The 21,465-nt window shown below is 39.8% G+C and overlaps 6 protein-coding genes across 8 annotated transcripts; 4 read left to right on the top strand and 2 right to left on the bottom strand.

Moving 5' to 3' along the window:
• Window positions 1-215: 215 nt before the first annotated feature.
• LOC6643043 (very-long-chain enoyl-CoA reductase) lies at window positions 216-1,788 on the top strand. The gene is made up of 4 exons (XM_002065827.3): window positions 216-702; window positions 955-1,171; window positions 1,236-1,351; window positions 1,423-1,788. Exons 1-4 carry the CDS (start codon window positions 332-334, stop codon window positions 1,625-1,627), a joined length of 909 nt encoding a protein of 302 aa, XP_002065863.1. The 5' UTR covers window positions 216-331; the 3' UTR covers window positions 1,628-1,788.
• A 684-nt stretch (window positions 1,789-2,472) lies between these two features.
• On the top strand, window positions 2,473-3,340 carry LOC6643042 (protein OPI10 homolog). The gene is made up of 3 exons (XM_002065826.4): window positions 2,473-2,576; window positions 2,647-3,006; window positions 3,073-3,340. Exons 1-3 carry the CDS (start codon window positions 2,547-2,549, stop codon window positions 3,268-3,270), a joined length of 588 nt encoding a protein of 195 aa, XP_002065862.1. The 5' UTR covers window positions 2,473-2,546; the 3' UTR covers window positions 3,271-3,340.
• Window positions 3,323-17,643, bottom strand: LOC6642921 (2-oxoglutarate dehydrogenase, mitochondrial). Its single transcript, XM_023176245.2, has 8 exons — window positions 17,247-17,643; window positions 16,806-17,181; window positions 16,675-16,747; window positions 15,486-16,611; window positions 15,274-15,428; window positions 14,302-15,199; window positions 14,079-14,233; window positions 3,323-3,930 (listed from the first exon to the last, which is right to left on the bottom strand). Exons 1-8 carry the CDS (start codon window positions 17,487-17,489, stop codon window positions 3,408-3,410), a joined length of 3,549 nt encoding a protein of 1,182 aa, XP_023032013.1. The 5' UTR covers window positions 17,490-17,643; the 3' UTR covers window positions 3,323-3,407.
• On the top strand, window positions 4,846-10,209 carry LOC6642922. Its single transcript, XM_023176244.2, has one exon. The coding sequence runs from the start codon at window positions 5,008-5,010 to the stop codon at window positions 9,910-9,912; it is 4,905 nt and encodes a 1,634-aa protein (XP_023032012.1). The 5' UTR covers window positions 4,846-5,007; the 3' UTR covers window positions 9,913-10,209.
• Window positions 17,644-18,234: 591 nt separating the features above from the next.
• On the bottom strand, window positions 18,235-18,856 carry LOC111518717. The gene is made up of 2 exons (XM_023176246.2): window positions 18,548-18,856; window positions 18,235-18,484 (listed from the first exon to the last, which is right to left on the bottom strand). Exons 1-2 carry the CDS (start codon window positions 18,782-18,784, stop codon window positions 18,368-18,370), a joined length of 354 nt encoding a protein of 117 aa, XP_023032014.2. The 5' UTR covers window positions 18,785-18,856; the 3' UTR covers window positions 18,235-18,367.
• A 323-nt stretch (window positions 18,857-19,179) lies between these two features.
• On the top strand, window positions 19,180-21,147 carry LOC6642920 (TOX high mobility group box family member 4-B). Of its 3 annotated transcripts, XM_047012256.1 has the most exons (3): window positions 19,180-19,237; window positions 19,313-19,418; window positions 20,181-21,147. In XM_047012256.1, the coding sequence occupies exons 2-3, from the start codon at window positions 19,332-19,334 to the stop codon at window positions 21,006-21,008; spliced, it is 915 nt and encodes a 304-aa protein (XP_046868212.1). In that variant the 5' UTR covers window positions 19,180-19,237; window positions 19,313-19,331; the 3' UTR covers window positions 21,009-21,147. The 3 variants fall into 3 exon arrangements, with proteins under 3 accessions (XP_046868212.1, XP_023031883.1, XP_023031884.1); XM_023176115.2 differs by having other exon boundaries at window positions 19,215-19,418; XM_023176116.2 differs by lacking the exons at window positions 19,180-19,237; window positions 19,313-19,418 and adding an exon at window positions 19,897-20,085.
• Window positions 21,148-21,465: the final 318 nt, after the last annotated feature.

Below are 21,465 nucleotides of genomic sequence, written 5' to 3'. Positions count from 1 at the left end.
ATGATATAATTTCGGTTTGGTTCTATTGCGTGTGTGTGTGTGTGTGTGTGTGATACAAATTGGTTTGAGCGACAAGGCTAAGGCTACTAAAGTGTAGACGATTTGGGATAACTTAATAAATTACTCTGAAAGAAAAAACCTAGCCGCACAGATTTTTAAAAGTACTTTTTTGGCTTTTTTAGTTTTTCAACATTGTACAGAAACCGATACCTTTTATCGACAACACTCCCAGATCTAGTGTGCACGGAAAGCACAAATTCCGAGTTTCTTTAATCAATTATTATTCATTTTTATTCAACTTTAGTCATAGTGTGTGTCGACCGGCTGAGATATGGAGCTCGAAATAGTAAACGCAAAGTCTAGCAAACCTTACGGAAAGGTGACCGTGTCGAGTCCCAGCACTACAATTAGCGATTTACGTGTTTTAATTCATAAGAATTTAAAGCAAACACCGGATGCCAATCGCCAATCACTGCGTCTGGATTCTCGTGGTAAAAGTGTCAAGGATTCGGACACATTGCAGTCGTTGTCGCTGAGTAATGGAGATAAGGTTTACATTAAGGACTTGGGGCCACAAATTGGATGGAAAACTGTTTTCCTGGCTGAATATGCCGGACCATTGATTGTCTATTTGCTTTTCTATTTCCGTCCGGAGTTAATTTATGGCCAGGCGGCCAGCAAACCAATCTCCCTGACCACGCAGTAAGTGTGTGTATGCATACGTGTGTATATTTGTGTGTGTGTGTATTGGTGTGACTTTCACATCTTTCGATTTCGAATTAACGACAACTGCTGCGACCCTATTGACCCAGAGACTTATGCAAAAGCGCTGAAATGAACCAAACTCATGCATAATTATTAACCCGTTTAAGCTCTCCTCCACCACTTCCACTTCCTCCTCTTTTTTCGTTTCCACCACTTCCATAACACTGTTGCTCTTTCTTTTTGTTTCAGTATTGCTGCCGGCTGTTATACAGTCCACTATGTGAAGCGTCTGCTGGAGACCATCTTTGTGCATCGTTTCTCCCATGCTACAATGCCTTTGCGAAATTTATTTAAGAATTGCAGCTACTATTGGGGATTCACGGCATATGTCTCGTATCATGTCAATCATCCATTGTACACTTCGCCATGCTTGTGCACAGTTATGCCAGCTTTGATGTCTTTTATTGTAAGTTTTTAAAACCTATAAACGGACTTGTACTTCATTATTCATAATTTTTGTTCTCCTTTAGTTTTGTGAATTGGGTAACTTTTCAATTCATGTTGCCTTGCGTAATTTGCGTCCACCTGGCACTAAAGTACGCCGTATTCCTGAGCCGGACACTAACCCTTTGACCAAGTTGTTCAAGTAAATTGCATTTGAATTGGGTTTCTTCTTGTCGCACTTCATTCAATGTTTTTTCTTATTGTATATTGCAGCCTGGTATCTTGCCCCAATTATACCTTTGAAATTGGTGCCTGGTTGTCTTTTTCAGTAATGACCTGCTGCCTGGCAGCTTATCTGTTTGCCTTTGCCGGTGCCTTCCAGATGACCATCTGGGCCTTGGCCAAACATCGCAACTACAAAAAGGAATTCAAGGATTATCCTCGTCAACGCCGCTCTATTTTTCCATATGTTTTGTAAAATGGGATTAGTTTTATAATTCAACGAACAAAAGATGATAGCATTTCCATACACTTTATTCCAACATTTTATATATATTTAATTCAATGGGTTAGTTGATATACATATGAACTTTGCGCTTTTGGTTATACACAAAGCAAATAAAAACTGGAAAAACTGTATGCATTGTATTGTAATTTTGTAAAAAAAAATTTGGACTTTGGCGTAGATCGATTACGTTTTATCTTTAAAATGTTTGTCAAAATGAGTTGGCAGGTAGAAAGAGACAGGGAGAGAAAATAACCAAAAATAGTACAACAAAATATTTATGTTTGATATTTTCTTTTCAATAAAATTGTTAAAACAATTTTTTAAAATAAGCACTCTGATTCATAGCAGGACATAGGGATTCCTTTTCAGGTGAATGACTTTGTTTTGACAGGTGCTTCCTTTCCCTCTAATTTGTGTTTGATATATTTTCTATTGCCATTTAATTTCTGTGTAATCACAGGTATGCTAACCTAAAACCAAATCTTTAAATTTATAATGTCTTGTTAATTTGTAACGGGAATTAAGTACATATCCATATGTATAGTTTTTTAGTGTAGCATAATGCAAAAACAGTGCTGCAAATACGTAAAAAGTTGCGCATACAAGGCGAGCAGCTGATTTCTTATATATATACATTAAATTTGTACTTTTTTGGATGAAATAAACTTAAATCATTATAAATGATATCATCACTTTTACATTTTTATTTTTGTAATTTTGTCATATTTGTCTAATTTTATTGACATTTTTTTTTTTTTTTTATATTTTTTGTCAGTGGTTCAATTCGCCGATAACCAGAACCAGTTCATTGAACCTAGTTCCCATTTGAAGCAATAGACTCCAGCAACTTTACATCATTTCTAGAGCATTCTCCAACCGCTATTAAAAAATGTTTGGCCTCATTATATCAGGACGCTTAGTGAGTTAAATAATTATTAATCCTATTGTTTATACAATTTTTTTAACTATCTGAACCGTTACCTTTGCAGCCTCAAACTGACTTCGCTGCAGTCGACGAAAACAAATTGCTCATAAATGTGCCTGACATTGAATCGGTTAATTATATAGTGGTCTTTTTAACGGGCATGACACCCCTTCCTGTGGGAACGGCAGCAGCTATATACTTCAGTTGGCCAGATGCGAATGCAGCGCCGACTTGGCAGTATCTGGGCCACATAAACAACAACAAGCCGTCAGCAATTTTTAAGATAGCGCAACTTAAAAAGGGCCACGAACTGGAAGCACATTCACACGGGATGGTCTTTGGAGCGCAAGAGATATCAACAATTGCCCAAATAGGAGTTTCAATAGAGCCAGAATTAACAGTGGCCCAACAAACACCAGCTGTGGTAAGTCTTTCCCTTATTTTATACAGCGTCCCTTGTTAATCCATAAACTGATATTTTATATTGCAGTCAAGCGCCAATGACAACAAACAGTTTGGACAACGCATGCTGGAAAACTTCTTCAATTATGCCTCAAGCTTTTGTGTAGGAGCTCAAGACATTTCACCTGCCAGCAGTACATCATATGTGCCTTTTTCTGTCGTTCAAAATTGGTACGTCAATTTTCAGCGAAGGATGGAACAGAATCCAAATTTTTGGAAGTACTAAACAAGGGAAGAGACATCAGGGTTTTTAATTACATATTACAACTAGGAATAAACAAGAAATGAAAACATTATTTATTTGTATTTTCTTTTATATTTTATAGTGATACATTAATCAACTATTGGACGACTCGTGGCCAACTACTTTGTCGGTTTCTTGAGGTTCTCGTCATTTTTATTGGTTTCGTCTGTAGTGGCTTTTTTAGAATTTTCTTGTTTGGTGTCAATCTTGCCTTTAGTTTTATCAGCTGGATTCATGTCACCTTTGGGCGCCGACGTTGTTGGAGATTTATTATCTTGTTTCGGTGGTGGTGATGCTGGAGGAGAAGTGGGAGGAGCGGTTGTTGCTCCAGGTTTAGCCTTCTTATCGTCTTTCTTATCGTCCTTCTTGTCGTCTTTCTTATCGTCCTTCTTGTCGTCTTTACTGGATTTGGCTTTCGTTTTGTCTTCGCCTTGGCCCACAGTCTTTGCTTTAGTGCTACTACTGGCCTGCTTAGCCTGCGCTTGCTGTTCTTTGACAATCCGCTCAAGACGCTGTTTATTTTCCTCGGTGAGTTCACCAAAAATGCTGGTCATGAAATTCTTGTATTCAGTATAATGCCGAACCTTATTGCCAGTAGATGGCGCCGAATTTGGCGGACGTCCATGATAGGATATACACCGGCTGCGTAAGAGTGAGTAGGCGTAAAGAAATTAGAACTCTTGGACACTTTTGGACACCCATTATATATTTGTAATTTATATTCCGCATGCTGCACAGCAGCCGGCACGATTTAGCAGAAAATGTTGCTGCCAAAATAACCAATACTACCACTACTACTATCATCAGACATGCTATAGCTAGCTACAATATATATGGTAGAGGTCTATTTGAACAATAGTATTTTGGCGCTGGCCGATTTCTATTTAATTTCTTTTGGCGTATTGTTCTTTCTTTGTGTTGTGTTGCCTTTTTTTTGTGTCGCTGGTAGCCTGCAAAAAAAGCATTTTGGCAAGCTGACACATTTATCTAGTCTATATAGTCGGATTTCTTTATACATATGTGTACACATATACATATGTATGTACATGTATGTATGTATGTATATATTTAGATCTTGTGTATAAAACCACGCGCGACCTCTATTGACAGCATTGTTTCGAAAATGATGTGAAAACTTGTTTATGCTCTTTTTTTTCAAGAAGGCACACAATCTGAGAAAAATTGCAAAGAGAGATAATTTGGCCTCCGGATGGTGCCGAGTTCAAGGTAGGTAACCATCAAATTAATGGGTGGGGGGTTATACATGTGTGTAAATGAAATGAATCATCTGCCGCCCCATTTGAAGGAACTTATGCAAAATTTCAGAGACAGAGATTTGGTCAATTTCGAATTTAGGGTATTTAGACGACTCCTCTCATTTCCCACGCGCCACATTTAAATTAAATTCTAATTTCAAATAACCTAAGGCTGTTGAATGATCATTGATTTGGCATCTTTTGTCGAGCAACAAGGAAACTCTTGTTTGTTTTATTGCTCTCTTGATTGGCCGTTGAATAATTGCACGGCGTTGCCTCAGTTTCACTTGCAACGTGTTGAGTGCAACACTTGAAGGCAACACCAACAAGAATACAAAACAAATAAATATATACACACACTAGGTATATAGGCCAACAACACCAACAACAGCAGTATAACAAACATAATCTATAGACGCCACCCACACATGGGCAGAGGAGACGAAGAGCCATTATTGATACAATGACTAAAAATATTCATAATTCGGAAATAAATGGTATTCAAAAGGAAGTGCGATTTCCGTTAAGACAAACAACGCCAAATGCGCCTCAGCGGTTTCCATCACATCATTATCAGCAGCAGGAGCAGCATCGTCATCATCACGATGGAAGGCAACAACATGGTTATTGGCAACAACTACAAACTGTAAGAAATAACGAATTATACTATAAGAGAAAGACATTGGACCATTTTCCTATGAACAAAATACCAAATACCGAATACCACAAGAATAGATTTCCTTTAGAAGAAGAACCAATAGACCAAGAACATCGAGAGCAGCTGCATATGACACCAAAAATTTCGCATGTTTACTTTAATCAGCAACAGTTTTTCTTTCCCCACAACATTCAACACACTCAAATGCCAAAAAATGATTTAAGTTTTCCAAGTCGAATCAGCAGCATGACGAGCATAAACCAGCAAAAGCAGAGGCAACAGCAACAGCAGCTGGCACCAGCCTCTATCAGGTCTAATGAGGTGGTGGTGCACATGGAATCTCCAACAATTAAATACCAATTTGTTAACCTACTCAATAATCTATATGGTAAATGGGTAAATGCCAATGTTGCTGGGCATGGAAATCGAAGCAGCCAGCCGACGCCAGCGACGACGCCCACGGATCTTACGGATCTGGTGCCCTCACCAAAAACAACGACAACAACATTGGCATCGATGACGGCATCGACGAGCCAGCACGACGAAATCACAGAAATAGACATGGATGAGAAGGAGACACATTGTAGGACGTTTGATAATGAACCCAATGCTCTTGAGCAAATAAAAACATTCAACTTGAACGTAAAAGTACAGCAGGAGGATGAGGAGGAGGAGGAGGATGAGGAGCAGCGACTGAAGGAGAAGGAAGCGCTAGCCAAAGGTGTTGGCGAGCAAAAAATGGAAATTGAGCATCAACAGGCGGAAAATTTTAATGACGCCTTCGGGCGGCAGCAGAGACACGACGATGATCATTGCTACGACTACAGCGTCGACGCCATGGATGTGGCCAAAAATAAACACGAATTATACGAGCAAAGCAAATTAGAGAGAAATCAGCAAAAGGAATCTCGAGATGAGCTAAATATGAATAAGGCGGCGAGTAAAATTTTAGCAAATGAAGAGCATAATGAATGGACGCCGCGGGAGTGCCAGCGGCAGCGGGTGGAGTCAATATGCTTAGCAAGCAATAGGGAGCAAACAATAGATGAATATGGCACTGCTTCCAACCACCAGCTGCTGGCCGTCGATCTCTCAGACACGCGCGAAACGTCGTCAGAGCAAGTGGATGAGCAGCAGCAGCAGCTCCGCCATCACCATCACCATCATCGTCAGCAACATCAGCAGCATCAGCACCAGCAATACCAACCGCACGTCAAATCTAACGGTTCGATAGTAACGCGTCCAAATATAGAAATATTTAAGAGTGCCGTACACGCGTTTCTTGCGGCCGGGGAATGCGCCTGCTCATTTCCGTTGGCGCGAAAAGAATTCGATCTTGAATTGATTGATTTTTTGAGCGATATAATCGAAGTGCTTTTTTCTTCTGTGGGTGCGTTGGGACAAACTAAACAGGTTGCCACCAGCTGTGAATGTGCGGACATGACTGTGAGCAAAGTTAGCGAAGAGCAGGATAGCGAAGCCGCCGCCATTGTTGTTGCTGCTGCTGTTGGAGACGTTTATCCCGATCAAATTGATTCACCTTCGGAGGTGGAAGACAACAACAACAACAACAACAACATCAGCAGTAACAAAATCATCAAAATCCGCAACGATAATCAACAAATTGACAACATGAAGTACGAACTGAAGCCCACAGTTGCAACAACAACAACACTGCCACTAGCGAGTAGTAATCGCCACGCCACCAGTGTTCATCCATCCACATTGGAAGCATCGCCAACAAGTCGTATACGCAACAATTTAGAGACACCAGCAACAGCAGTTCGATCAACACCACTGCTGCTTGGCGATCTCAAACGTAGTTCTTCGAGCCGCGATGATTTATCCGAATCTGTACTACCGGAACGTACACGATTACGGCGACAACGTCGCATGCGCAGCCAGGACTCGGTTGAGGAAAAACCCGAGGATGTGATTGAGCGTCTAAACAAATTGAAAGCGCGCATCTCTGGGGCCCTAAGTGAGGTGAAAGGTGTACTAAAGCAATATAGCACCGAAAGCGAATCAGAGACAACAACTCAGCCAGCCATAGTCAAAGCAACAGATACAGCAACGGCCACATCATCATCAGCAGCAGCATCCGCAGCTCCAGTACCACCAGCAGTAGCATTTCGTTTTGTTAAAAAAGTGAGGCGGCGCAGTTGTTTTGATGAGGCGGAGGAGGAGGAGGAGCAAGAATCAGAATCAACTCAAAGTGCGCCAACCCATGAGGAAAAACAGAAGGAGAAGGACAAGGATGAACATGAAAAAGAAGAGCAAAAAACAAAGTTATCAGCTGTAGACACTGTAAAAGTTAATCGAAATGAGGAAAAGTTAAATACAGAACAGAATTCTGCTGAGAAATTAAAAGGGTTAGCAGCAGAGAATGACACCAATGAAACACAAAAGCAGAGTGATGTTCCTACCACTTCTGCACCTCCACCAACAACTGCTGTACCAGGACATGTATCTCCTACTCCTCCTACAACTGCAACTTCTGTGCAGACGAAAATTGACTTTTTGAAGAAAGTTCGTAGTGAACTGAAGGGGAAACCGGCAAATGAAGAAAACAAAACAACTGAAACGCCGACCGCAGCAACGGAGGCGCCGTCAACAACAACAACAACAACGATGCCAACACCACTGCCTAGTGAATCCATCACATTGGATTCGACGGTGGCGGATGTGGCACCAGCGCGAGAAAAGATTAAGAAGAAAATCATTGTGAAGGCAAAGAATCCGCGACGTGCATCAATTGCTGCCGTGGAACCGTCCAAAATTCAAATTGAACCATTGGTAGCACAGACCGATGCACTTCACACACAAAGACGACCATCCGATTCGGAGGCGATTGTCAAGCGTAAGAAGGAGAAATTAATGGGCGCCAGGGCGACACCAACAACAACAATATCTTCCGGCATTGCAAAGGAGACGACAAATATTAGGCAGCAGCCAAAACAACAGCAAAAACCGGCGACAACGACGACACCAACAAATGAACAATTGTCAACGCCAAAGGTCAATAATGCAGATGCAATCCCTGCCAAAATCAAAACCAAATCGCTTGCCAAAAGCGACAAAGGAGACGAAGCTGCGACCGTATCAATACCAGCAAATACAGGGGTAACCGACAAATCAACACCAGCAGCATCCACAACAGAAGGAGGAGGAGGAGGAGCAGCAGCAGCCACCACGCAGCCAGAACAAATAAATATCGACGGTGTGGATACTAATCAAGTGCAAACCACCGATCGAACTAGTCACAATCATACTGAGAAAGTAGCTGAACTGGTGATTGCCGAGCCACCGGTCGTTGTGGTGGTGGTGGTGCCTCTCCCCGCTGGCAGTAGCAACAACGCTGGGGAAGATACTACATCGCATATATCGTCGTCGCCTGTAATTAGTAGCTCATTAAGCGAGTCCAAAAAACCCATTAATCAGTCAGATGCTTCATCGTTCGAGGCACCACCAACGCCCGATCATCTGGTGGCCATCGCTGGTGACATTGAAGACGCCGCCGCCGCCGCCGCCGCCGCCGCCGCCGCCGCCGCCGAGAAGTCAGCGCCGCCACAAATAGCTGCAACATTGAGCGAAGTGTCGCACGAAGAGTCATCGTTACAACAACAGTCGCCGCAGCAGCAGCAACAGCAATCGGAATCGGTCGCTGATACAAAAGATAAGACACATACGGATACCAGCGACAGTCTAGCCGCCATGCCAGAGCTGAAAGTACTTTCCGGTCCCGTACAGCCGGTGAAGATTGAAACTGTTGTCGACCAAGCAAACGATGAGACGAAAAATGGCAATCAGCAGCAGATATCTGTGACAAAGAAGAAAACTCCCCATCTGAAGAAGTTGGTGCGAAAAAATAGCATTGACAAAGATAAGGATAAAGATAAGGAGAAAGAGAAGGATGAGCAAACCAATAACGATGATAAGCTGAAAAACATATTAAGGAATAAGAATAAAATCACTGAGCTATCATCGAGGCTCAACAAACTGACGCCGCCTAAGAAAATAGCCAAGCCTAGTCAAGAGGGCCAACAACAAGTGGTGACCATCGTTAAGGAGCAGAAGGAAAATGGTGAAAGTGAAATTAATGCCGAAGTCATCGATGATGACCAACAAACTGGAACAGAGGTGGAGGATGAGTTGTCACCTCTGACAGAGCCAGAACCCGAGCCAGAGCCCCAGCCTGAGCCAATTCCAGCGCCTAAGCAACGTAAAATCAAAAAGAAAGTAATCATTAAACGACAAAAACGACGACTCTCCATTAGCGATTCCTTCTTCATACAACCCGAAATGGAGGAACCCAAAGTGCCAGAAATTGAAACCATTGAGAAGGCCATCGCCTATGTGACAGACGACGAGGTGGATAACCAGGAACCAGATGAGGCAGACACAGCCAAACCATTAAAATCCTGCCTGCATGTGCGTGAATACAAAATCGGAGATCTTGTGCTCTATGCGGAGCGTTATCGCAAGACCCAGGTACGCTGGAAACGTGGTCGGGTATTGGAGCGAATTACCAGCATTTCTTATAAGCTCGAAATCGAGGGTAAAGAGGTGGCCGCCCACATAAGCTATATCAAGAAGTATACGGGTCGTAAGGTACGATTCGGTGGCAAGGAGTATTTGGAAATTGACTATGAACAGGTTGCCGAAGAGGAGCGACGGGCACGAAGTTACAGCATATGGAACATGGTGTAAGTTAAGTCCAATTCCCTTTCCCCCACCCCCCTCCTGCTCGGGCACCTCCTCCCTTGCCCCTTCCTGCTCCTATCAACCATTTGTGATCGTTAACCCGTTGCACTCTCCTCTATATGTGCCATCATTTTGAGTGGAATTAAAGAAAGAAAAAAATGTTTTTTTTTTTTTTAACGATCTCAACTCGACATTCAGCAATTTAAATTATATGCATGTAGTGTGTATCGTTTGTCTATATATCCTATGTATATTTGTAAACTATTTTACACACACCCACACACACACACAATAGTTAGTATATTTTTTTTTTTTTTTTTTTTTGTAAATACGTTTAGAGCTTAGTTAATTGTTATTACTAATGTTTAGTGTTTTTAGAGAACTGTATAATTGTAATTTGTACAATAGAAATCCAATTTTGCATGTAAACTTATATTCCAAATGTGTACGACAAAAACATATATATATATATCTAAATTGTATAACTAAAATGTAAAAATTAGTCGCTGCTAAGTGACGTATTAAATTTAATGCGAATAAACTTATTTTCAATTAAAAATGTTTGCCAAAAACAACAACAACAACAACAACACTTTAAATATTAAGCAAACTGTAATTATAAACAAAACCAAAAACAAGCAAAAAAAATATTCAATTGTTTAATAAAGATATAATACAAAATATTTCAGTTATGCGAATGGTTTTTCCCGTTTATCAAATTTTTATTTATTAATTTTTCCTTTTGACTCGTTGACGCCGCCATCAACAACAACAACAACAACAAGAACAAGCAATATGTATTATATGCAAAAACCAATAAAAATTACTCATAAAATCTATTTATTTTGTTTACATATTTTCAAAAAAAAAAAAAGTTTCTCCTGTATAAAAAGCGCTTTTCCACTAACCCAACGAACCGCCCCCCCACCTCACCTCTTGACACGCCCCTGCGGTTTTTTGTTTTTCTTCTTCCTTTGCGCCAATTTATTTATAGCCAAAAAACTGAATGAAAAAATCAAAATAACAAAACACAAACAAATTATTGTTTTTTTTTTTTTTCTTTTGCCCTGGCCCTGAATCAATGCCTCCTCCTTTATTTTTTTTTTCTTCTCCTCTTCAAAAGCAAAAACATTTTGTTAGCCATGATGGGGTTCTGGTCTCCGTCTCTTAGAAATTCCTAAACTAATTTTTATAAATAGGTCTAGGTATTTGAACGGTGATGGTGCCTAGTACCTCTCTCTACCTAGTCCTATTCTCGGCTGTTCTGTTCTGTTCTATGCTGTTTTATTCTATTGTACACTCTTCTTCTGTTCGTTTCTGGTCTCAATCGAAACACTGACACATATCATCATCATCAACATTATGTTTTTTTTTTCACTCAGTCCATCAAAAATTTGAAAAAAAAAAATAAAGAAATGAAACTTTGGAAATGAGAAATGAGGTTCCTGGGCTTGAAATAAAAATATCTATATACAAGATCCATAACCATTTCCTACAAATTATCATTACTATTATATAGTTTCAATCACAAAAACGACAAGAATTAATATAAGCCAAGTCAAAATATCGCCAAAATAAGACAAATTGGACAAAGTAAAGCATTTCCGCCACTATAAATTGTACAGACAAGCCAAATTGCTGCTTCGATCTGGACATAACCATTTATCAATATGAATCGCCGTTCGCCCTTCCGGTCTCGTGACTCATAAATGAATATACATATGAATAACATGAATAACCCACAGTTATTTATATAAAGCTTTCCCCCCTTCCGTGCATACATTTCATTCAAATTGGAAATTGTTTTTTTGCGCGGCATTTTTCCATATCAAAAATATACATATTTGTTCCAGAGTATGTGAAAGTCGGACCACCACACCACTGACTGAATGACCTTGCTGAATTCCATGATTTTGAAATGGATATTTGACATTCCTCAAAGCCACACCATAAATATTTTCAAAATTGCCTAAAAACCCACTCATGATGATGATGATGATGGGCTGAAATAAATAGCCCAATGTGGACTGCTGGACAGTGTTTGTTGTTTTTATGTAGCATCGTCCTGGCCTTCATATAGAGTTCGAGTCTAGAGAAGATTGACCGACCATTCTGATGCACTCAAAGAATTTGTTTGCACAATTTTCATAATTGATTGCCAAGGCTTTAAGCAATTTGCTCTCTTTTTTTAGTAGCTGCCTGTACACTACATTTAAATGGGGTATATTAAAAAACCCAAATGGGTTTACGGAAAAGTTGTAAATAACTGTAACTTTGTTTCGCATTTCTTGGCAAATTGCTCCTCTTACTCACTCTCCCTCTTTGCCCTTCTATCTTTGGGTCAGGGTATTTAGTAAACGGCTCCCAGACTTTGGGGATTAGTTTTTTTTTTTTCAGTTGAGTTTTGTGTATAAACGGAATATAGCTAAGATAAATCTTAAATAATTATCGCCTTGCTTACTCGTACAAGAAAATTAAATTTGCGTTAAGAAAAACAACAAAGAAAAAAAAATGTTGTAGGACGGAAGAGAAGGGGTAGAAAAGGAAGGGTAAAAAATATGCAGCTTATGCATATGTTTTATACATAGAGATGAGGCATAAGAGATATGTATGTACATACATATGTACTTATAATGCAAAATTTGCCATATTTAATATATTAAAAATGTGTGGGATTTTTCATTCAAAAAACATTTGAGGCCGTTGGGGCCAAGTGCACTAGCACACAGCAAAGAAAGAAAGAAAGAAACAAACAAAAACAACAAAATCAAAACAAAATGAATAATGTTAGAAAAATATTCGAATTCGATAGATATGTATGTATGTATGTATATGTAAGATGAATTTGCAAAATCGCAATGGAATTTCTTGCCCCTTAACCAATATGGCCAATAATCACATACCAATCCATTCATTGAACCCCCACACACACAGACGATTCTATTGGCCTTTTGATGCAAACCAAATATTCATTGCATTTCAATTATATAAGTATATAATCAATTATATAAATCGATTTTAATCTATGTACTTATTTAATTGGTGTTCTTTTTTCGTAAAGGCTGCGACTAATTTAACTAAACTTGCGTGGTAATTTTTATTAAAAATTTATGTTTATGGCAATGAATGCACATGAAATGCACGAGGCGTTCTTGAGTTTGCCCCTTGCGCCATTTATTTTTTCTAACATAAAATTTTGCCATTGAAACTAACAACCAACACAAATGATTCCCTTGAAGATGTAGCCAAAACAAAAAAAAAAACAGAAAATAAAAACAACCATAATGGAGAAGGAACTAAACAGGGATTGCGCCGCCTTTTGAAGTAGCCATTACACACATTGCATTAAAATCTTCAGAGATGGAACTCAAAAGTTTTGCCTAGTATTGAAGTAAGTGTCTTTTAATTATGTCTCTCAGTAAAGCCTTATAAATTTGTCTATTTAGTTTGGATTTCTGGATGGACGGGGGGCGGGGTCTCTTTTAATAAATCATTCACAGATGCAGTTGTTGAAATTGTCCCATTGAATTTTATGTTGATTGTGCGAGAAGCATGCAAGAAAAATATATGTAAGTATGTAAATATATATTTGCATAGAATAGAAATGGCAATGGGACGTTCAACCGAAAAACTGTGCCAAGTTCCTTGCGCTAGTTTTTGCTTACCACCTCATCGACAGACATGGTTGTGTGTGTCTCGCAATTTGTTCAAAGTGCAAATCTGGCAACGAGGCCACAAATCAGGCCAATTACTGACAACGCAAAAAGCAAATTGAATCAAAAACACAAAAAAAAAAAAAAAAAGACAAATACTTTGCAGCATTCTGAATGGAGGGATATGTAGCAGTTGATTTTCAATTACCAACATCTAAGAAATATCGTAGCAAGTGTCACATTTAAAGATCTTAATTATGTATGTGAGAGTAAAGGCAAAGTTTTTGTCTATTCAAATAATAAAAACAATTTCAAACTAAAACCAATCATTTGCTCAATACCTTGGGGCAGAGTATGTCAATCGTATAACGAATGCGGCTAACTAATTAAACAGTCACACATTTATCAGGTAGGCGTGGCCATGGCCTGGGATTGCGCCTTGGCATTTATGTAGAATGTGTTTAGAATGAGAAAACTATTTGAGCAATCATTGAGAATCAATTGATTGGTTGTACTCACGTTTCGTCTTCCATTTTGATTAGCGTGGTATCGAAACGTTGCTGGACATACGACCAAGATCCTTGATTTTTATGCTCTTCCTGACACCAAATCAATTCGGCATTCTTATATAGTTCAATTTGTTTGGTTATCAAATCATATGGAAACGGACAGACCTAAAAGCATAAACAATTGTCGAAAATTACCATTGGCCAAGGGCCAAAGAAGCTTCAGATTTAATCACCTGTTCTACGCGAATAATGGCCACAGTTTCGTCTTGCTCGTGTTCCTCACGCTCCTTGACCAAATCGTAGTAGACCTTTCCTGAACAAAAGACAACCTTTTCCACACAATCAGGTTTACAGCCTGCTTTGCCGGTTTCGGGTATTATTCGCATAAATTCACTGCATTCGGTAAAATCACGGAATGGACTCCGGGCCAATGGGTGACGCAAAACAGATTTTGGTGAAAAATTAATTAGCGGTTTACGAAAACCTAAGGCCACTTGACGGCGCAAAGCATGAAAGAGATTGGCAGGCGTCGATAGATTTGTCACAATCCAATTCGTGTCCATTAGTTGGCGAGCTACGAAATCACAATCACAAGTATCGGGATAGATGTCTGGATCGTCATCGCTTAGCTGCAAAAAGCGTTCAATGCGACCGGAGGAATGCTCTGGCCCCATACCCTCCATGGAATGCGGCAGCAGAAGAACAAGCCCAGATTGGCGAACCCATTTCGTTTCACCACTGGCTATAAAGGAATCGATAATTGTTTGGGCTGTGTTCGCAAAATCACCAAACTGCGCCTCCCATATGACCAGTGTATTGGGATGGGCCATCGAGTAGCCATGCTCAAAGCCCATTATGGCACACTCCGATAAGGAGCTATTGCAAACAACATAAGGTGACTGATCGGGATATAGATGCTCAATGGAATTATATCGACCCTTGTCCTGACTTTGATGATGGAAGACATGATGTCGATGGGAGAAGGTTCCCCGCTCCACATCCTGGCCAGATAGTCGCACATGAATGCCATCCTTCAGTAAAGTGCCAATGGCAAAAGCCTCACCCAGAGACCAGTCAGCCATTTGCGATTTTACCATTTGCTTGCGCAAGGCCAATATACGAAGGACTCCCCTTCAAATCAAAAGAAAAGAAGAAGGCTGAGGTTCATTTTCAGTTCTTTGGACTGTTTTATCACGTCTACTTACTTGTGCACCTCAAACTTGTGCTCGGCAGGCGGCGGATTCGAGAAGATCTCACCAATATTATTAAGGGTTTCCAAGCTAACTCCAGTGGGACAAACTTTCAAACGATCTCGCCCTTCAAAAAAGCCCGTCCACGGCGAATCGATCCACGAAGAATACTACACGATATGACGGATTAAAAGTAGATTAATTAACTTTACATAAATTACACAAACCTTGATGGTTTTCACTTTCTTAGACTCGATGAAAGCGTCGTCGCATATTTTCTCATATTTTGCGATCATGTCCTTATATTCTTTCTCCTGAACGACCCCCTCTTTGATTAGCTTCTCGGCATATTTTTGCATAACTGGTTGAAGCTTTCTTATGCGCTGATACATGAGGGGTTGAGTGAACATGGGTTCATCAGCTTCATTATGACCATTACGACGATAGCCCACAATGTCAATGACGACATCTTTGTGGAATTCGGCCCGATAGTCGGTAGAGACGCGAGCACAGTGTATGCATGCCTCAGGATCATCGGCGTTCACATGAAAGATTGGGGCATTGACCACACGAGCGACATCCGTGCAGTAACGTGAGGAGCGCGAGAAACGTGGATCTGTTGTGAAACCCACCTGGTTGTTTGCCACTATATGAATGGTGCCAAAAGTTGTGTAGCATGGCAAATCCGATAGATGCATTGACTCGTACACCACACCCTGGCCGCAGAAGGAAGCGTCGCCGTGTATGATAATGGAGAGAACCTTACTACCATTGCTATCACCACGTTGATACATTTCAGCACGTGCCTTGCCCAACACCACCGGATTCACATACTCCAAATGTGAAGGATTGGCGACCACAGTTATGCGCACATTCTTATTTGTCACTCGATTAAGACGTTCCGTAAATAGACCAAGATGGTATTTCACATCGCCAGATCCCGAATCGGTGGCCTTAAGGCCATGGAATTGTGACAAAATATCAGGAATAGGCTTACGACAAATATTGGCCAGAACATTAAGACGGCCGCGATGCGCCATGCCTATAAATATGGACTCTACTCCTAATTTGGTCGATCTATCGATGATCTCCTTCATGATGGGTATCATTATGTCGCAACCCTCTAAACCGAAACGTTTCTCCGACGTAAACTTCTTGGCCAAAAAGTTTTCGAATCCCGTGGAACGCGTGAGGCGCTCTAGAATTAACTTCTTTTCATCAGGATTAAACATTATGGCACCAGGCTTCTCAAATCTTTCGCGTATCCAGTTGGTTTTTGTCAAAGACGTAATTTGCATGTACTCCACTCCAATGTGACCACAATACACTCGCTCCAGACGATCTAAAATTTCCCTGTCAAGACATTAAGAAGCAATTCTTAGTAGGTGTCATTACATTCTCGTGGGGATAACCTACTTCAAAGGCAGAAACTGCTCATCACCGCCGATCATGGTGGAAGATGGTAATTTAAATGTGGCATTGAGATCATCTAAGGAAACCAAGAATTTAGAAGGGCATGAAACCAATAGAAATATTTAAATGCTTACTAAATACATAGGTATAATGCTGGCGCAGTACCGCTTGAGCGGCATTTCGTTTCTTGCCGTCTACCGAGGTAATGCCTGGTGGTCCAACAATACCCAAAGGATCCAGATCGGCAGCTAAATGTCCTCGCACCTGATACGCTCGGATAATAGCCTGGACTGTGAGATGATCATCTATGTATTTCCAGTCAGCTGCCGGTGGTGCTCCTGCTGCTGCTGCTGGTGCTACTCCACCCGCTGACGCAGGCGGCGGGGCTGCTGCTGCCGCATCTTTTGTTGTTTTAGTTGCCGACGAATCTGCACTCACTTCGGACTTCTTGTACAGTGACGGTGTAGTGGATATACTACGTGGCTTGCCACTGAAATAGGCATCCCATGACTACAAATAAAAGAAAAGTAGCTTAACCACTAAATTATGGATTATGACTAATTTCATTAACTTACCGAATCCACTGATCTGGGGTTTTTCGACCATTTGGTATATAGACCTTCTATATAGGCGGCACTGCTGCCATTCGCAAAACTATCCGTGTCCTTGGTATTATCCTGGCTACTCTTGCAAACTGAACTGGACGTTTGCAGTTTCCGATAATGGTAACGTGCATACTCCCTTAAAAGCCTGGGAGCAACATCAATTTTCGAAAAATTCACCACCAACATTAGATGTTTAACGCGGCCCTGGTTCATGGCATAGAATATCCAAAAATTTTGCCTTCAAAGTCTATTACCGAATTACAGTGAATTTCGAATTTAGATGGAGATTGCGTGTAATAAAAAAGGCAGTATAAAAATATTAATTTGGATATTGTATGTTTCAAAACTAATGGCCAATTTGACGTTTCGATTAAAATGATTACACACTTACACAAGGCTGCTAGGATCCAGCTTGTTGCACCATTTGTTTGACAAATGTCATTCTGACAGCACTTGCTTCTGCTGCTGTTGCTGGGATCCCCAAAGTTTCATAATTGAGTTATCCGTCTGATGAATGTTACTTATTACATGTTTTTCAAACATTTGGATGCCGCGAGTTGGAATGCTTAAAGTTTTTTGATTTTTTCACAATTTAATAACCTGTGGGATTGAACAAAACAGGTTATTTAATAAGGATATTCTTAGGTAAAAATTTATTTAAACTTACCTGTATAAAAGTTACTGCGATCGCCTGTTTTTACAGATAGAGCCAGAAATATGGACATCCCTTTCACCCACTAGCTAAAGTAAAGGCGCCAAATCTACCAGTGCGACCAGCTTTGAAGTACCACTATTTAACGTTAACCAACACTAAATAAAAATGTAGCCTTTTGTCGCCGTGAAACGTCCTCAAAGCGTAAAATAACTGAAATACTAAAATTTCAGTAAATAAAATTTCTAATTTAACAAAAATGCTATTTTCTTTTTTACATAACAGAATAAAAATTAATTTCAACTATTTATTAAATGTTTCTAAATTTTATTTGATTTCTTTTCACGACAATTTTATGAAGAGAAGTACATTCCGCTTATCCGTTTGCCTTAAATCTTAAAGGTAAGCGTGCAGAAGGTAAAGTCATGTGGGATGAGTGTTATTTTTTGTCTTCCTCCAGTTTAAAAAGATCAGATAGAGCTCCAGGAAATGCTTTAGCCCGATTGTCTTCTTCATCGCTCTTAGGGAAAATGCCGGCAAAGTATTTGTGCCACGACTACAATAAATCGGTAAAATTCATAGCAAATAGCAAAAAAAAATTGTACATTATCATTCATACCACATGAACAGAAGTTTCATCTTTCACCCATTTTGAAAATAAGTACTCCATATATTTTGCATTGGTGCCACAGGCAAAGCAATTCATATTCAAATCATCTGTGGAACACTTATTTACATCAGTATTTTTTGATGATCTTCCGTTATTAGTTTGCTTGCTCGTACTTTTAAGCCGATCAACATTCTGGGTCCAGTTTGACAACAGCTTGGGGACTTTAAATTTAGTATAACTATTCATTATTATGAGCCAAAAAGTTCTTATATACTAAATTTTTTTTTATGTTCTAAATAAACATTGAGTAAGTGTATGTGTGTGTTAATTTTTAGATTTCATATATTAAAAAATAAAAGCCTGCTAGATAATTAATTATTACGTAACAAATCTTTAAATAAAAGTTATGTTTTGACTATGTATGTATTTGAAAACACTACACCAAGGCTTTTATTACTCCTTACTTTTCTTTTATGAGCCCGTGAAATTCATTTCGGGTACATTATTTTAATTAATCAATTTCCGAATTTAGTTAATATAATTTCAACTTATTATGAAGTGTACTTCAAAAAGCATTTTTATGTAACGGTCACATTCGAATTTAACACAATTCACAAACGGTGCTGAAAAACGCTTACGTTTGTCCTTTTGCCGCTAGTGGCAGCTGGTCACACTATAGCGAAAATACCAGAATTAAATGTGTGTATTATATTATAATTTAATCAAATACTCTATAATAATTTACGCCAAATAAAATCTTTACACTTGTAAAAGAGTTTTATAGACGCTGGCCATGGATCAATTTCACACTCCCTCGTTCGGGGACGAAGTGTTCGAGATGAATGAAATGCCAACGGAATCGCTGCCATCGAACCAAGCTGTAAGTCCACCGCTGGAAAAGAATTCTGTAGAGGCTTTAACTTGACTACTGGTGGTGATGGTGGTGGTGGTCGGGGACAGTTTTTCCAGCTGAGCACTTGGATTAATTGGCAAAATCGGAGCATCGATGGCCATAATGTTTTTATAATGAGCACAAGCTAGAACTGATTGGAATCGAAATCCCCTGTGCTCATCATCGTCATCATTACCCGTGGGCTGTTTTTATATTCTTGCCCAGCTGGACGCACATACAATACAACAAAACACACACATGCTCAACTATATTTGTATATATATATGTGTATATACACACAAAAAAAAAACGTACACATGGTCCCAAGCTCCATCTAGAGAGCCGGCGTAGTAGGGGTTATCGATACGAATACAAGCAGAGGCAACGCTTTAGCCGCTTATCAACAAACAACACGTATACATATATATATATATGCGTACATAGAACAATATGTACATACATATGTACTACGGCGGGTCGACGCAACGCCGTTGTCGTTACCACATATGCCTCTGCATCTCTCCCCCTTATGGGTGCAGAGCACATGTAGCTGCGCTTGGCGGCGCCCACTGAGCAAATTAGTTTAGTTGCTTATACTGTGATTTAAATTATAATAATATCGCTTTTAGTTCTTGTCCAGATGAAGAAGTTACTAGTGAGCATAAGTCTATATTTGTTAGGCAATAATAAAAGCTAAACTAATCACCCATCCCTTTCTGTCTTTTTTCTTTTGTTTGTTTTTCATTGTAGTCACGGAGAATGCTTAGCCTGGATCATTCCACGTTAAATGATGACGATGACATGGACTATGACACATATAATGGTGGGCAACAGCAGCAGCAGCAGCACCACAATCACGCAATGATGACTCAGCAGCAGCAGCAACAGGCGGCACAGCTGCAGCAGCAGCAGCAAATATTGCCACATCTGCCCACAGATCCAGTTGTCCAAGCGGCAACTGCAAATATACAGACACCATCGAAGCCAATGGCTCCTTTTGCACTTTTCTTTCGCGATACTGTGACGGCTATCAAACAACAGAACCCGACCAGCTCATTTGAGGAAATCACACTTATTGCTCAGAATATGTGGGATGCCCTGGATGTGTCCCAAAAGTCAATATACAATCAACGACATGAGCTAGAGAAGCGAGAATATTTGCGTCTAATGCGCGATTACCAACAGCACTTATCGGAAACAACAAAGCCAGACAACACTTCCACAACCATGGTCACAGCAGAGACGACAACGCCAGTTTCAGTATCAATGCCTGCCGAATCTGTGATTGTCAGTGGAGGGGAGCAGTCACAACATCATCATCAAACACAACAAGACCACCACCAGCAGCAGCAACAACAAATGGCTGTTACAGGTCCCGCCCAGCCGCCTGAGCAGATACCACTGCTCTCGGAAGCGGCAAGTGTAACCAAATGTACGCGTGAGCAATGTAATAAACCAGCCATAATTAACCCAGACTGGGAGGATGAGTACTGCAGCAATGAATGCGTCGTCATACATTGTCGGAATGTATTCAACGAATGGGCCTTATCCTTAAAAACGCCAAACCCCACGTGGTAGAGAGCTATAATACCATCTCATAGACATAAAATATTTAGCATAATAATGTACACACACATAGATATTAATTTATAAAGAAGAAAGAATTAATTCATTCGGTCGCCAAGTAACTTTTAATAAATACACACATTTATTATTACTGCTCTTGCACTGCATAATTCTTCATAATTATCAATGCCGTTTTGGTGGCTTACAAAATTTCTTTCATATAATTTTGTATTCTATTCCTTTCCGTTTTTTCTTTTTTTTTTTTGTTTCTTTCTTTTGTTGTATCATATAAAATATCAAATAACTAAAAGATAAATAAAATATTATCAAATAATATTAAAAAAAAAAAAAAATAGAAAAAATATAATATTAATAATAAAAACAACGCAACGGTTTTTTTTTGTTAAAGTAATAAGCCATATAAAGATTTCATGAAAATGAAACATGAGGGAGAAACACAGGGTATTCG

The sequence above is a fragment of the Drosophila willistoni genome (assembly GCF_018902025.1).
Source record: "Drosophila willistoni isolate 14030-0811.24 chromosome XR unlocalized genomic scaffold, UCI_dwil_1.1 Seg41, whole genome shotgun sequence".
Lineage (NCBI taxonomy): Eukaryota > Metazoa > Arthropoda > Insecta > Diptera > Drosophilidae > Drosophila > Drosophila willistoni.
Note: the sequence above shows the minus strand (reverse complement) of the source record. Positions and strands in the feature narration are given on the sequence as shown.